This window comes from Panthera uncia, assembly GCF_023721935.1.
Source record: "Panthera uncia isolate 11264 chromosome B3 unlocalized genomic scaffold, Puncia_PCG_1.0 HiC_scaffold_1, whole genome shotgun sequence".
Lineage (NCBI taxonomy): Eukaryota > Metazoa > Chordata > Mammalia > Carnivora > Felidae > Panthera > Panthera uncia.
Genome location: NW_026057582.1, coordinates 134362956 through 134380761, shown reverse-complemented (window position 1 = coordinate 134380761; position 17806 = coordinate 134362956). Strand labels below are relative to the sequence as shown.

General features: G+C 38.4%; 1 protein-coding gene across 4 annotated transcripts in view; it reads right to left on the bottom strand.

The window, feature by feature from the left end:
- AGBL1 (AGBL carboxypeptidase 1) overlaps positions 1–11854 on the bottom strand; it is a 318376-nt gene extending 306522 nt beyond the window's left edge. For all 4 annotated transcript variants that reach the window (XM_049611919.1, XM_049611918.1, XM_049611920.1 and 1 more), the window contains exons 1-2: positions 11642–11854; positions 8216–8396 (exon numbers count right to left, since the gene is read on the bottom strand). In XM_049611919.1, the coding sequence (XP_049467876.1) occupies positions 8216–8331 (116 nt within the window). In that variant the 5' untranslated portion in view covers positions 8332–8396; positions 11642–11854. The remainder of the gene's footprint in view (positions 1–8215; positions 8397–11641) is intronic.
- Between the last annotated feature and the right edge of the window lie 5952 nt (positions 11855–17806).

Here is a 17806-nt window from a genome sequence, read left to right as displayed (position 1 = left end):
AAAAATATTCCCCTATTATTTATAATGGAGAATTGTTTAAATTCATTAAAAGCTCATCAATACTATGACATTGCTAGTTTAAAAACTAATAACACCCAGAGCTCCTGGGTGGCTCAGTTGGTTAAGTGCCTGACTTTCGCTTAGGTCATGAACTCGCTACTGGTCTGTGAGTTCGAGCCCCATGTCGGGCTTTGCGCTGACAGCTCGGAACCTGAAGCCTTCTTCAGATTCTCTGTCTCCCTCTCTCTTTGCCTCTCCCTTGCTCACACTCTGTCTCTGTCTCTCAAAAATAAATAAACATTTAAATTTTTTTTAAAAAAACTAATAATGCTGCTTTTATTTTTTTCCATAGCAAGATGTTTTTAGCTTATAAACTATATTATAAAATATATGATTTTACTTAAGTTTATATGTGTGTGTGTGTGTTATTAGGCATATATAATATATAATATATAATATATAATATATAATATATAATATATAATTATATATAATTAAAAAGAGATAGTTGATATACTTGAAGCTGTCAAGTTACAAACAGCTAATGAATCTTCTCCAAGTTGACAATAGCGTTGATGTCTGGGCAGCCTGATTTGGGAAGCACCCCATGTTGGAAAATTCCAGAAATGCTATGTAATTATCAGAGATGATCATGTGAACAATGTTCCTTGAAGTAATGCAATGCAATAGCCTTGAATTTGGGTGCTTTTTAATTTCTTCTTTCAGCTTCTTCTCAACACTGGAATTTTCTACAATAATGATGCATCATTTCTTTTTCTGGCATCAGAAACCATAAAAGAAACCATTCTACTTTTTGAAAACAAAGAAGTCACATGTATACAGGAATGAGCCCGATGCTGGTCCATGTCTAGAACTCAGCTAATGGATGCTTTGTGCTTGCTTGTTTTCTTTCTTTTTTTTTTTTAAAGGCGAGGTGGCACTCTCAACTTTTTTTAATGTTTATTTTTGAGAGGGAGGGAGGGAGAGAGGGGGAGAGGGAGAGGGAGAGGGGGAGGAAGAGGGAGAGGGGGAGGGGAGGGAGAGGGAGAGGGAGAGGGAGAGAACACAGGTGAGGGGCAGAAAGGGAGACAGAGGATCTGAAGTGGGTTCTGCAATGACAGCACAGTGCCCAACACAGGGCTCAAACCCACAAACTGTGAGATCATGACCTGAGCCGAAGCGGGACGCTCAACCAACTGAGCCACCCAGGTGTCCCCTTTCTTGCTTTTCACCAACCATCTGAGCTCTCTGCCCTGTCACACTGCAGCTAAAGTGCAAATTACAATGCTCAGACTCCCTTGCCAGTTGGCCTCCTGGTAGGTTCTGCCAACAGGAGGTACTCCAGGGAGAGAGGAAGGCAGGGAGAAGAAGAAAAGGATACCCCCTGCCCCTGCTTTCCAGTTCCAGTTAATAAGACTACAGCAGCAGCAGGCAGCTGGTTCAAGCTCTGCATCCCAGGCTGGAAGGTACCAGCATCACTGTCCTCTTGCAGGTGACAGCGGTGGGCAGATACGTCCCCTTGGCATTCAGACACAGGTCACTCTACCCTCTTCCACCCTCTCAGCTGTCCCTTCTGGGCCACTGAAGCCCTTGCCAGGTCAGACCCCTTCTCAGAGTTCCAAACACCAGCCTCATAGAGCCCTCCAGCCGCCGGGTTCCGGTCACTCCACCTCTTCCCCCTGCTCCCACCCCCTTGCAGGTGGTCCCTTATCCTGCAGTTATTAATCTCTTGGCTTCTTTTGTATCCCTTTTTGAAATTTTAGACTTCTGCCATCTGTTTTGAACCAAATCTCATCTTTTGAAACATCTAATATCTTGGCTGTACCGTGGACCATTTTCATAATGAGAGAACAATAAAGCTATTTTATTTTTTGATGTCCCAGTTTTTCTGAGCATAACCCTGAAAACATATCTATTGTATTTATTATCTACTGTTCCCTTAGGAAGTTCTCTAAGTATGACTGCCTTTCATCCCGTTCACCAGTCTTGGGCATAGATACTTTCTCTCAATCTCAATAGCATGGCTAAAACAAGAAGAAAGCCATATTAACACTTTACTAAAGAATAAATGATATGACAGAAGATAACTACTTGCAGGGGTGCCTGGGTGGCTCAGTTGGTTAAGCGTCCAACTTTGGCTCAGGTCATGATCTCATCGTTTCTGGGTTCGAGACCCACCTCGGGCTCTGTGCTAACAGCTCATCAGAGCCTGGAGCCTGCTTCAGATTCTGTGTCTCCCTCTCTCTCTGCTCCTCCCCCATTCATGCTCTGTCTCTCTCTCTCTCAAAAATAAATAAACATTAAAAAATTTTAAAAAAGAAGAAGATAACTACTCATAGAATATTTAAAATTGATTATTGGTAGAAGTGTTCTCATTCTCAAGTAGCCACTTAAGGGATTCCTTCTTCTGGCTTCCTCCAAATGGCAGATGCCATTTTTCCTCTGTGACCTCTGGTTAGACCACAGTTTCTCCAATTTCAAGCTCAGAGGAATTATCTCTTCTCCTTAAAAGCCCATTTTCCAGACATCTTTTATTGTTCCATGACCTGCTTCTTTTCAGGATGTTTGACGATAGGAATAACCAATCCAGTAGATGATTACATTGCTGATACTCACAGGGAACTTTTATGGACGGTAGCACCATGGATCACAGTACAAATACTAAGTATGCATTAATCTGCCATGATCTCAAGACCCAGCAGACAAACCCCCAGGTTACTTGTATGATCGCGTGCAGGTGGGTTGTCAGCCCAAGCAGTATCTGATGTGGAACTTCTCACCAGTCTGTTGTCTGGGATTCAGTGAGTATTTCCCATTCTTGTGCAAATGGAAGCAAATAATAAAATTACATGCTTACTATGGCCCATTTTTTTCAAATATAACTGATCTGCGAGATCCCAAAGCCTGAGAACTAACCACTACTAAATGTTACTATATTGAAGAGATTTGAAATACATTAAAAGGTTAGAGTTGAGGCCATCTTCGAGGGAGCCCTGAGCATATCACAACAGGAGGGAAGAGACATGGATCTGCCCACGCTGAAGTGAGCCCAGTGGAGATAATTATCAGTCCATTGTGATCATGAATAGTCAGCTGCATCAAAATATACCACAGAATGGGCATGGAAACTCCACGACGAAAAGTATTCAAAATTAGCTGGGTGTTGCCTACCGCCAAAAGCTGGCAGCAACAAGAAAGGATATATTCTCCAATGGAGAAGGCTGGCAGGACAAGGTAATGTCAAGGTCAAAGACAGACTGGAAATTCAGATCCCATGAAAGAAGACTGAGGATGAGCCAGTTCATTCATTCTGGGCCCAAATCACAGAAAGCTGCAAGGCTGCGTCTTGGTTTTTCCCCAGCACACCGGATATGAAGGTCCAAGTCAACAAGACTAATTTCGGAGACCACATGATTACAGTCAGCAGGGCTGAGGCTATACTTGCTTCTCCATCCAAGGTTGGGAAGAGCTGGTCGACCAAAATGAACATGGGCTACGGAGTTAGACAGAGTGGGTTCAAAGCCCAGCTGTGCCACAAGCTAGCCATATAACCTTGGGCACAGGTGTCTGTATACATACATGTACACAAACACCTCAGTGTTTCAGCTATCTAGACAATTTCTCATGCCATTTCTGCCTTGGATTAGCTTTTTAATATGGGATAACTCATTTTTTTTTTTACCTCTACTTTCAGTTTCCTTAACATTTGAAGGACTGGGACCAAATAATATACATGAACCCTCCTAGCTAGAATATTTTAAGTTTTTCTTTGTTTGTTTTTTCATTCTAATGCCTTAAATCCCTACAGAAAAGTGGTATGGGACAGACAGAAGTTCTTGTCCTGTCTCTGTAACACCAGCTCCTCAAACTGCACCCAAGACTTCACTCCTGTGTACTCAAGTTTTCACATCTAGAAATTAGATAAGAAAACTTGCTTTTTGGGGTCATATTTACAATTACATAAGAAATCTATGTAAAATAACAGGTTCTTTCTTGGCCCATAAAAGGTCTGAATGATTTTTTTCTTTAGGTAAAATCTGTGAGTTCTCTTATTGTAGTAAAATAAAGCCTTTACAACCCACAGTGGAGTAAAAGAATATTGGCACTAACTTTAAATGGTCCCAGATAGTTTAAATTGTCAAGATTTTTTATCTGATTTTTATAGTTTCATTTGTTTCCCCCAGAGCATTCAGCTATTACTTCTTAATACCTTGGTGTGTTTACTCATAGTATGCCCTCTGCTCTTTATTGTTGTTTGTTTCTGTTCCACAATGGCCTTGAAGAAGAAAATCAAGTTGGCAGAGTTGTATATATACTAAGAATCAATATACTCCGATTCTCCTGTGAATAAAATGCCGGGCTGTGTGTTGACTTTATAAAAATTATTTTGTCACTACATTCAACCCAACAACAAAAGTCCAAAAATTGGGAACCATGCTAGATTTCTTCAACCCCTCACTTATATGCCATGCCAACCTATTAAGCAATCACCTTCCTTTCCCCACATCACACTCTGATCAAGCCACCATTATCACTTCTGCCCTGACCCGATTTGTTGACCCCCTGGTCTTTTATCCCGTGTAGAAAAGAATGATGAGTCAATGATCTTCCTGGATTACTTAGAACTCAGCCCAATTCTATATAATCAACCAGGCCAGCAAGATGGTAGATTGTTTCTTTTGGAAACCATCTTTGTATTTTGTTTTTCTGTTACAGACATGCGTTGCTAAGAGATCTTTGCCTTGGCAAGACCCACAGTTTTTTTGCTGGAAAACCCGGGCTTTGTCTCCCTGACCACTGTTATCAAAACCTCTCAGCCATCCTCAGAGGCTCCATTACCATCACCACAAAAGGAAACTACTCTGTTTCTACACATTCTTGCATTTTCCATGGGGCCCATGATTATTTGTGAAAGAAGAGTACAATGCAGTAAGTTAAGTACCAAACTCGGATTTAGGCTCTCTAATCTTTATGCAAAGATGGTTTCTTTGCTGTTCAGACCACACACAGTTCAGTTCAGTTACCTTTAAGAAATCTTTTAGTTAAAACGCATCCCGAGAAAACTGTTGAAGATCGGTACACCAGAAACAATATCACCTAAGCAACCTTTAGGTGAACTGCATTAAACTCAGAGAGGACTTCCTATGGGGGTGTTAAGGTATGTAAAAGGGGGATTCAATATTACCCATGGGGTATCCCAAGGTAATACTGTATAAAGTGTCTGAGGTTCACATGGCAAAGATCAAAGCACAGGAAAACACAAAACCACCTAGTGATGCACAGAACGGACATGCCCTGAAATGGAATGTCAATCACAGAAGAAGTTCAAGTAGAAGTTCAATGAACCATGTCTGGTAGGTTTTAAGAAGGCTTCATGAGCTGAGACCTTTAAGTGCTTTTACTGTGAGATGTTATGCCTCCATTGCAGTCTCAGGTCTTTGCTAGTGATGTGCTATGACCTGTGGATTTCCTGTCAGTAGAATAATGCTATGATTTCCAAGTCCCTTTCAGCCAAAATTGTTGGAGTGATCCAAGTGATCTATGACATGCCTTGAGCTCCATGATGAAAAGATGCTACGTTAAAAGAAAAGGTAATTTTAGTCATAATAAATAATGGTAATGGTGATGAATGGCGGTGTCACTGAGAAGTAGTTGGCCTGCCATGAGGGAGTCCAAAACAACCAGCTGCAAGACAAAAATGTGTCCAGGCCAGGAGGATGCTCTGTGACTGAGACCACATTAACCTTTCAACCAAAGACCTGGATCAAGCCCCTGATTTGGAGGTGTGAGCAGTTGAAATGGAAGAAACTACATTACTTATCCCTGAGTTTGAATACTGTCTCAGGCTTATGAGACATTTTCCCAGACAGATCGACAGGGAGCATGTTACCTTATTCTTCCAACAGAAGACAAAAGCGAGTAGGTCAGGAGAAGAGCCAGATTCCAACTGGGGTTATAACTCTAAACCCAGTACTCTTTCCATTCTCTACTAGTCCCCAGACAATTCAATGGAAAGAGAAACTTCAGAAAAGAGCCAACTTGGATGAGAACGTGCTGAAATGGGATCACGTCCTTCAAGATGGCTTGCATAGCTGTTTTCCATCCGTTTAGACTGAGTGAGCTTGCTAGTGAAATCCTGGGCCCCTCACACAGGGAGGAGTCACTCATTAATGTGCTAGACCTGTTCTCTGGGGCTAATGTAGCACGTGGCAGGAACCCACTGACTTCTGTTGGACCAGAAGAGAACAGTGCTCTAGAGTTTTGTCCAGCTTGAGATCTAAGAAGGCTAATTGCTACCAGAGGCCTAATTAATGCTCTTGGTGTCTTGCTCCTCACATGTACTTGAAGGCCAACTGGTCACCATAGGAAAAGAGGAAGGACCCTGCTCTCAGCCCATCAAAAACCTCCACCAAAAGCTAAGGAGTCTGGGAACTAAAAAACCAAGAAACTTGCTATGAACAAATGAATCACTTAACTTCTTTGCCTTTTTTTTTTTGTATCTATTAAAATTTTATTTTTAAAGTCTGTAGCTTTGACTTGCTTGCATTTTGGCATAGTTTAACATATTTTATCATTTGGAATGTATTCTGATCCTCTTTTTATATTTTATCATCTTTTTATTTCTATTTTTTTAACTTACCAGTATTCTTTTTTGTGCTTATCCTTTGAAGCGAGTCTATTCTCAGCTGTTTAACATGTATTTCACTTTTTCTCTTAAAGAAATTAATTACTATTTTATCTTTCTTAAAACAGTCTCTTTACTTAGTTGAAGCCATTTTAACTTTATCTCTTTGAAATTTTTGTTTTCTTTTTTATATATTTTTAATAATTCTCATTTTATCTCATTTCGCCTTTTAATATTGCTCTATTTTCTCAGTTTTCTAAACTTTTGCTTTGCTTCTTCAATACTGACATTTTTTTTTTTAGTAGGCTTCACGTCCAACGCAGAGACCAACATGGGGTTCAAATTCACAACACTGAGATCAAGACCTGAGCAGATATAAAAAGTCAGATGCCCAGCCGACTGAGCCACCCAGGCACCCCCAATACTGACACTTAAATTATAAGTTATTTTTTCATTTATAGCTTCTGCAATTATTTTCCTTTTAGTTAAATTTCTATTTATCTTATGTTCTGTTTTTCTCGAAGAATACCAATGTCCATTCCTATAGTAAAATGAATCCTCTGTGACCACAGGAAGAGTCTGTGTCTCTTTCCCCATGGGTTGAGAATTTGTGAACGTTAATCCTGCCACCCCTATCCACCGGCAGTGGGACCTTGGGGACATGCTCTGGTATCTGGGCTTTAGCTCACAAACTCTGAAAATGCTGCTCCTTCCAAAAGACCTCATCAGACACTGGACTTCATCTTTCCTGTTAATGTGATCTGAAGGCATGCAGGAATGCCATGAGGAGCACCACTCCTTCCATCTGCTTATTTATTTATTTATTTTTTTTTCCATCAAAAACATTTTTATTTTTTATTTTTTTTATTTTATTTTATTTTTTTTTTAATATATGAAATTTACTGTCAAATTGGTTTCCATACAACACCCAGTGCTCATCCCAAAAGGTGCCCTCCTCAATACCCATCACCCACCCCGCCCCCCCCCCCCCCCCATCAACCCCCAGTTTGTTCTCAGTTTTTAACAGTCTCTTATGCTTTGGCTCTCTCCCACTCTAACCTCTTTTTCCTTCCGTCTGCTTATACAGCTACTTTCAACCACACAATCATCCCATTCAGATAAGGTGACACCCTTACTGGAGCTGTATGCAGAATCCAGTACAATACAACTCAATAAAGATTCCTCTGTAGTAAATATTAGTAAATAAATGAAAGCACTGGTCTTAACTGTGAAGAAATCAGAATCTGAGTTTTGACTTTGCCACTGTTCTACCATGTGACCTGGGCAAATCACTTGATCACCATGCACACTAATTTTCTCCTTTAAAAAAAAAAAAAAGATTGTTAGACGAGATTATTTCTTAGGACCCCTCTGGCATTAAGTGCCTATTAGTCTATGCCCTTCTATTCAAAGGAAACCGATAGGACATCAATATGTGTGGGGAGTACGTTGTTATTTGTACCAGCTAACAGAAGCCCAAGAGAATTTATTCCTGCCAGAGTATGTCCTCTCCAATCACACCCACTGAGAGACACAATGTGTTACAATGGTGACATACATGAGGACCCAGTTGAGGTGGGTGCGACATACTTGCCATTGATGACACCATCAGGATTGAGCATGGGGATGACCTTGAAAATGAAGTTTTCCCTCAGGAGTGTAGCCACAGGGTCACTGCTGACCAGGAACTCCAAGGCCCCCTTCATCACCCAGCTGGCATTGCTTTCTCCTGGGTGCACTCGGGCCGTGATCACCTGGCATGGACGCTGCCCTGCCGAAAAAGGAACACAAAAAAGTTAAACCTAAGTATGCTTTCTATTTCCAACAAGATAATCTCCCAGGGGCTGGAATTACACCTGACTGGCATGAAGTCCAGAATAGGCTGATTGTGACCCATACATATCTGATCTACACTTATCCATTTTCCATCTGTCTCTCTAGTCTGCAAGACTCAAGAAAATACAAAGCTAAAGCTCAAGGCTGTTATCAAAAGCACAAGTACTTAGTGGCATGAAAAGAACACAAGAAGCAGATTTTATCAAGATCACCAAAGGAACAGTTAACTCTCTAGAATCCAACAGCGTGATGCCGGATGTCGCAGATCTGAAATTAAATCTTATCTTCATACTTATCAGTTATAAGACCTTGGGTGAATAATTTAACTTCTCTTCTGTAAAATGGGGACAATGATACTGATCTTGTGTGGTTGTTATAAAAACAGAAAGATGTAAATATGGCACTTGGAATACCGCGCGCCATTCACTACACGTTAGTTTCTTCCACCTCGATTACGGCGTCTGTGGGTACGAGGGTCCCTCTCATTCCCCAGTAGAGATGGGATTCAAAGATAGATCTTGTGCTGGGAACTTTATGTCTGTAAGACACTCAACTCAAACTTTGAGAAAGGTTTAACAAGAAGAAGCACCTGGAATTTCAATCATGGAATTACAATACTTTCCTTTCAGAAGGGAACAGGAAAAGACTCTCTGCCCAATCACAAGGAGCATATTGATCTGAAGAGACTGTATGGAGAATGCATTGATGAGAGAAAGAAGGGTTTGTCTTCCTTCCTTTGTTGATAGAATACATCTGGACCATTGTAATGTTGAGGTGTATTCTGGGACCACATCTTGGTTCAGATGAAAAGCGTATTTTGATTGATTAATGGTGTCTGTCCACCACTGGGGAAGGAGGGGAGAAAGTGTGGCATCATACCAGAAATTCGCCCTATCTGCTCTAACCCCTTGTCCGATTTTATGTATGTGCATGTTTCTGACTCTCCTTTCCTTTTGTACCCTCACCCAATTCCTGATTGCTTCTCAACCCACTTGGATGACAAGAACTAAGCACTGTCCAAGTATAAATACCCAGCTATTAGGCAGTCTAAAAGTTAAACTAGTCATTTCTTTCCATATCATTCAAATCACTGAGTTAAATATGGCTTTTCTACCCTTAAAAAGTAGCCTTTTTGAGGGAAAAAACTGTGTCTCCAATTCTGTACATTGAAAGCCAAAAATGAATAACACCCAATAACAGAGCTCAAGAACAGGAAATCATGAATTGTATTACTATTATCATCAGTTAAGACAAAAACCACTATCTGTTGACAACCAGTGAGATCTAGGCTTGAGGAGCCGGGATCAGTACACTTTTATCGACTATGGTGGGAGCAGGTCACGTCAGCCCATTGAAGGTCATTTATATATTGAGGATAATATTTGGTTGTTTTTCCCTAAGCAGGTGTCTTGAGCATATTCCGGGAAGTACAGGAGCCACAGAATATAAAAAGTTGAATAAAATAAATTTAATAAATAAAAATAATAAAAAGTTTTAATAGTCCTTGCTACATAAGAGGCCATAGCCTTTGCCAGTAGTGACAAACACGGGCAAATAATGAATGGTAAAGTGTGCTAATGAAAGTGTACATAAGGTACCAAAAACAGATCTGACAGAGAGGGAAGGATGTTTCCAGAGCTGTGATGCTATTTGAGCTGAGTCTTGCAGAATGAGTATCACCCTACAGGAGAGAAGGTAAGAAAGCATTTTCTAAGCAAAGAAAAAGATACATGCAAAGAACACAGAAAAGCGAAAATTAGGACATTTAAGAATAAAGGAAACAAGTGGCTGAAACAAAGGATTGAGGATGGTAACACATGGATTTAGAAAAGTAGGCTGGGGTCAAACTAGTAAGGTCTTCCTAATATATTTAGGGATTTAGACTTTATTCTGTAGATCAGAAGTTCTCAACCATGGAGTCAGTGTCTCATTGGTATGCTATGGTCAGTGATGGGGTCTACTGAAGAATCAATAGTTAGTGATAAATGTGTAAATGTTTGCTTGTGATTTTTTTTATATATAATATATATGCATACATATACTACACACCTGGCACAACCTGCTGGTTGTCTGTCCCATAGCCTTTCTCCCCTTCTTTCTGACTACCAGACCCAACTATGGGGGTGAAAGGATGTGCCTAGATTCAATGAAAGGATGTGCCTACATTCAAACACCAAACCTTTTGGATCCTCTTGTAGGGAAGGGTGGTCATGTGACAGAATCATGGCCCATGAGATGTAAATGGTAATAGGGGGTAAATCTTTCTGGAAATCTGACTGAAAGGGACAGTTTCACTTGGCAAATCTGTCTTAGTCTTTGTCTCATTTCCCTGATCTTCTTCTTCCTCTTGCATTAAACATAGATGTGATACTTTCCGGTGGGAAAGTCCACTTGAGAACCAAAGTCACATGCTTTGTGACCATAAACACAGAAAGATCCTGGGTTCTTGAAAAATTCCTTAAGTAGCTACCCTACACCACCATGAGCTTCTTCACTGCTTCTGGATATTTTGATATGTATGTTCCAGGAAGGAACATGTGAGAACCACTACTTTAAGAAGCAGAGAGTCCGTGATGATTTTCAGCAGGAAAAAGACATACAGAAGGCTGTGCTTTATGAAATCATTCTGATGTTATTGTAGACCATACATTTGTTGAGTCAATAACAGAATGGTCTGTTGAAGTAAAGAACAACTTTTAGAGATGTAATTTCCAGAGTTCAAATTCCAGCCCCACCATTGTCTACAAAATGAGTTATGGAAGTTTCTGATGAAATTGAGTATTGGATGGGGTGTCCTGCAGCTAAGACTAATGATTTGCTAACTGGAGCTTCCTAAATAAGCATATTGAGAGGGAGAAAGAGATATACAGTTAGCTAGCTGAGCAGAGCTGAACCTAACTGAAGGCCAACTGGCCCCCTATATCATTTGCTCACAATCACATCTCACTCTTTCCAAAGCAAGTCATATTGGCACTCCAATAAAAAGCTTATTGAGAAAGAGCCTTGATGAATTCATACCCAATCAGCAGCCTATTTTCAGTTCTATAATTCTATATCACTCTTTTTGTGGTTTTTGAACTAAGTTCATTTACAGCATATTGAACAACAATAGTAAATGCTCCTAGCCCTGCAAGAAGAAATAAAAAATAGCTTAAGCTCTTGTAAATTTCCAATACCAACCGAACACCCTCACTGTCTGTCCCAGTTGTCTTCCATTGCCTGATACCCAGTACAATTCAGTGCATTAGTCAATAAACCAAATGCAGCCCTTGCAAAGAGATGTCCACAATGTCCCTTTCCTCTGGAGAGTCAGGTTGATAATCTGCTATATTGTAATACACCACAAGACCCAACAGGCTGTTCTGAGCATCCTGGGGAAAGAAGAAGAAAATGGGGAAAACAGTGGGTTCCTATGAAGACATAAGCAGCATTTTAGCCATTCCTAGTTGATTTTTCTCTCTTCCCCTCTGTGATTTAAAGCAATTTTATAGCTGTATTGGTGAGTTAAACTTATGAGACCATTGAGTTGCAGCAGCAAATGGTGCTCCAGAGAACTCATAACAGACAACAGCTGTAAATAGTATGTGACACGCATACCATGTGTTTTTTCTTGTTATTGACAATTTCAGTTTTAAAAATTCATTTCTGCTTCAGGTAGGGCAATGAGTATCAGGTATCTGCATTTTTTTTCTCTGCAATTTATAAAATCTATTCTGGAGGTCACCAAAATCTATGGGGGAGTCATGGTTTGGCAATATGCTAATTCTTAAAGCTTGGTATTGAATTTATGTCAGTGGTAATAACATCTGTGAAAAGAGGTTAGAAACAAGTAAAGGATTATATAATGTCTAAGAGATATCAGGCTCACGGCCAGTGAAAACCTGAGTAAGAAGTGAAAACATGTGATGACAAACATGTGCACCCAACTCTATAACATCCACCCAGTTGTTCCTTTTTTTACTTTCAACAATATATATTAAACTCCTACTGGAACTCTGCAAGGTTCTGGAGATTCCAAGAGAAATAGTGGTTTTTGCCCTCAGGGAACTGATAATAGTCTGGTGGGGAAGACAGGCACACAAATAATTATGATCCAGTGTGATCAGGGACATTTGTCAAGACATTTTCAAAGCACAGCAGATGCTCATTACATTATTTATAATAATATGATCAGCTGGAAATGACTTAAATGTGCACCCACAGAAAATAAGTTAAGGAAAGAAAACATAAAACAGAATACTATGCAACCTTTAAAATGGCACACAGATCTCTTTCTGTGGACATTAGAAGGTATCTGTGACATAATGATGAGTGACAAATATAAAACACAAGAGTTTCATCATAGTTGATCCCATTTATGTGTAGTTATAACATTTACTTAAGGTTATCTATCTATACATACGACACATCTGTGGGTGGAGATCATCTTTGTAATTTTTATGTCTGGTATGTCCCTACATAGAATGTTCTCCTCTTCAGAGAATATTAATCATATCTCAATTTTCACAAAGGCACAATATTTGCAAATAGTAAACAGAGGAGAAATAGGAAAGAAATGGATTTTCACAGAAGAGGTAATATTGGATCTGGTTTGTCCAGGTTGAGTAAGAGTTTGCCAGATGAAGAAAAGAAAGGAAGGAAGTCATACAAAAAGGCTAAGTAGATGCATTTGCAAAATAACAAGGTCACAGAACACGTAATGCCTGAAGAAGAGCAAAGTGATGGGATGTGGCTGAAGTGCAAGCTACGAAGAAGGTAAAATTGGAGTGAAGCCACAAAGCTGTTTGCACCTGTGTCTGCAGACCCATGGAACCAATGCTAATGAGATTGGAAACAATCCTGCAAGTTGTGGAAGCCCGTGTACACAATCCTCAGGCAAGAGTATGATGGGACAGGAGTTCTCAATGGAGCTGAAGACGCAGATCCTGGGGTTAAGTGGTGGGAGAAATGGCCAAAATAGTAGATTGTGATTTCCAAAGTCAACTACCTTGACCTTCACTCTGGAAGGGGGTGAGGAAGGAGGCAAGGAAACAGACATGGGAAAAAATGTCAATGACAGAAGATTCCTACAAAAGAGAAAATCTGAAAATAGGCATGGTGGAAAATTATTATACATTATAGAAAAGACTAACGTTTCCCACCAATGGTGGCATACCATGTACATATTCTGCACTGTGTGTTCCATCTCTTTTTTAATTAGCTTTATTTATAGTATAATACAACTTCAATAAATTTCACCAATTTCAATTTTACAATTCAGTGAATTTTGACAAATACATTCAGTGTTGTAAAACCACTATCATCATAATATGGAGCATTATTACTGTCACAAAAATCCCCCTCATTCTCTTTTGCAGGCAGTTCCCTCACCCATCCCTAGCCTCTGGCAACCAGTGATCTACTTTCTGTCTCAATAGTGTTTGTCTGCTCCAGAGTTCCATCAGAATTGATTCATATGACTTATAGCCTTTCTGTCTGGCTTCTTTCACTTAGCATTAATGCTTTTTTAAGAACCATCCACGTTGTTGCATGCACATGCATCAATAATCTGTTCCTTTTAGCCAGGGATTTACATTCCAGTGTGCCACAAAGCAATGGATATGCCACCATTGGTTTATCATATTATGAATAAAGCCGTTATAATCACATGTTTTTCTTTGGAGTGAATACCTAGCTATAGAATTGTGCATATTATGGTAACGTTAACATTATAGTAAGTTACTAGAAGGTGCTGTCAAATTGTTTCCCAAAGAGTCTCTACCATTCTGCATGTTCACTGGCAATGTTTGAGAGTTCCAATGGATCCACATACTGACCAACTCTTAATATTGTCAGGCTTTTTAATTTTAGCCATTCTAATGGGGAGGTACTAGTGTCTAATTGTTGTTTCAATTTGCATTTCCCTGATGACTAGTGATGTTGGAAACTTCTAGTGGTATTTTTTTTTTTGTTAGCTATTTCCATACTTTCTTAAGTAAATTGCCTGTTCAAACATTTTGCCCATTTTACAATCAGATTGTTTGTCTTATTACAGTTTGAAGGGTTCTTCATATATTCTAAATGCAATCCTTTGGCAGACATGTTCAGTAAATTCTCCTCCAAGTCTTTGCTTAGCCTTTCATTTTCTGGACGATGTATTTTGAAGCACAAAAGTTTCTCATTTGATAAAGTCAAACCTATGCACTTTTTTCTTTTGTAATTTGTATATTTTGTGTTTCATCTAAGAAATCTTTGCCTAACTCAATGTGATAATAGATTTCTTCCATAAGATTGAGTCTAAGTTTTACATTAAGATCTATTTACATTAGTTGTTTGAAGTTAATTTTGGGTTATGATATGATGTGAAGGTTTAGAATCACATTTTCCCTCCCACAATATCCTTTAGCATTTTCTATACATTAAATTTTATCTTCTGCAAATGACAACAGTTTTATTTTTCCTCTTCAAACCTTAAGGCATTTTTGTCAACTGGGTACTGTTATCAACCTTATTCCTGAAATATAACTAATTGGATTATATTATCATTAATGTAATTCTAAATAAAGTTATTTCTTCAGAATTTCTGAATCTATGTCCCCCAAGAGAGACTGACCTGTAAAGTTTTATTTTTTTTCTTATAGTGTCCTTGTGAGGCTTACTTATCAAGGTTCTGATGAGTTGGAAAGCTTTGTCTCTTTTTCTTTTGTGTAAGATTTTTTGAAGATTAGAAATATTTCTTCCTTAAATTAATAGTAAAATTTCCTAGTGAAGCCATCTAAGCCTAGAAGATCTTAATAACAACCCAACTTATACAATAACAAATCCAAATTATTTTAAAACACATTCAAATTGTGTAATAAAAATCCAATGAGATTTTCTATTCCTTCTTATGTCTACTTGGTAATTATACTTTTCAGTAACTTTGCATTGAAAATGGTTATTTTCAAATTTGTTAGCATAAAGTTTTTAAATCCCTCTTATTATATGTATGAATCCCTAGTGATGGTCTCTTTTTTTATTTCTCATATGGGGGGGTTCTTAATCATTCTCAAAAAGGGCATATCATTTTAGTTTTTTTTTTCCAAAAGACTATTTTACAATCCTTTTGCTTTCATTTCTGCTCATAATTTGTATTTATCCTTCCTTCTATTTTCTTTGGCTTTCATATTTTTGTTCTTTTATAAATAATATTTATAAATTGAAATCATATTTAGATCATTAGCTCAGCATATGATAAAATTTTATAAATATTATCCATGTGCTTAAAAGAATGTTGTTGAGTATAATGTTCCATAAACACCAATTATATCAGGTTTATTAGTCATAGTTTTCTTTTTCTTTTTTGTTTGTTTCGTTTTGTGTTGTTTTGTTCTTGAGAGCGAGGGAGAGAGAGAGAGAGAGCAAGTGGGGGAGAGGGCTAGAGGGAGAGATAGTCTCAAGCAGGCTCCACGCTCAGTGTGGAACCCAACACAGAGCTGGATCCCACGACCATGAGATCATGACCTGAGCTGAAATCAAGAGTTGGACACTCAACCGAGCCACCTGGGTGCCCCATATATTTTTCATATTTTCTATATTCTTCTCTGATACTATGTCTCCTTATTCTATGACTCCATATTTAGAGTTGTTATGTTGTCTTAACTAACTGCATTTTTTTTTTTTTTTTTTTTTGGTTATGAGGTATCTCTCTATTTCTGTTAAAGCATTTTACCTTAGCTTCTCATTTGTCCACATTCAAACAGACTGGATTTCTTCTGGTTAGTATTTATAACATGTATCTTTTCTCATCCCTTTACCTTCAAACTTTCTACCATTTTTCATCAGGCATTTATTTCTTGGAAGTACTGTATAGTTGGATGTTTTATTTATTCACTCTAATATTATTTTATTTAATTTTAATTGGAGTATTTACTCTATTTACATTTGATGCAATTAATTATACATGTGGGTTTAGCCTTATCATTTTATTATTGGTTCTCCATTCACCTAAACTATTGTATAATTTATTTACTGTCCTGTCTTGTCTTCCTTTGGATTGATTGCATTTTTTTTCTCATTGTTCCTTTTTTGTTCACTAATAACATGGTAGTTATATGTCGTGTATTCTGTAGTTACTTTAGAGATTATAACATGCATCTTTGATTTATCATGATATAATCTACTATATTTTATTTTTCTAATAATTTTTTAAATTTTTATTTATTTTGAGAGACAGAGACAGAATGCAAGCAGGGGAGGGGCAGAAAGAGAGGGAGATGAAGAATCCAAAGTAGGCTCCAGGCTTTGAGCTGTCAACACACAGCCCAAAATGGGACTTGAACCCACAAACCATGAGATCATGACCTGAGCTGAAGTCAGATGCTTACGTGACTGAGCCACCCAGGCACCCCTAATCTACTATATTCTAATTCCCATTGTAAATCTTAAAATTCACAAAACATTTACATGGTATTAATTTCAATTAAATTTTATATTTGTTCTTTTTAATTACTCTTCACCCTTTACAATATCTAGGTTTTGTTTTCTTTCTGGCTGAAAAATCATCCATTAGTATTGCTTCTAGAGTGGGTCTGCTAGAATTGAGTACTCCCCCCTTTTGTGGTTCCTTCATTTGTCTGGAAACAAATTCATCTCATCTTCAGATCTGAAAAGTATTTTTCCTGAGTATAGGAACAGAGCACTCTTGATGCAGCCTCTGTTTTCTGTTTCTTTCCATATTCCTTCCACCTAGATCCTACAGGAACTTGGCTGCTTTCAACGGCCCTTGAAAGTACTGAGAAGTTTGTCTCCTCATTTTGCAGAAATAGGACTGTGTGTTTTTGTTTTCTGCTATGCATGTTCTTTTTACATGGTTTCCAAAAGAAGGCAGAATGTTTTCAATGGAATTTTCAAGTTCTGAACTTTCTTATAATTTTTTTTTCAATTTTGCAGTTGATCATGTTGAAATTTCCAGGTAGACAATCCTAACATCTGCAAATAATGAGGCATTCCCTTCTCTCAAAAGGTTATATCACTTATTCCTCATACATTTCTAATTTCTTAGAATTTCCTCCACCATATGGACTTAAAGAACCCTTTCATCCCATTCAATGTTATTATAACTGCTGGATCTCTGATAGGTTCACAAATAACTGGGGCTTTTTAAATGTGTGGGATTATATGGAAACACATTGATGACATTGCTATAGAACCCTGAAGCTGAGAAAGAACTTTCGCCTCCACCATTTCTCTGGCCCCCAGAGTAAATCTGTGAAGCAGGAAGATGGGTATTACTCTCTTGTTTATGAGGATAGAAGAAGCAAAAGCAAGAAAAAAAACTGGGTTCTCTGAATCAAAATCTAATGTTCTTTTCATTTGACCATGTAT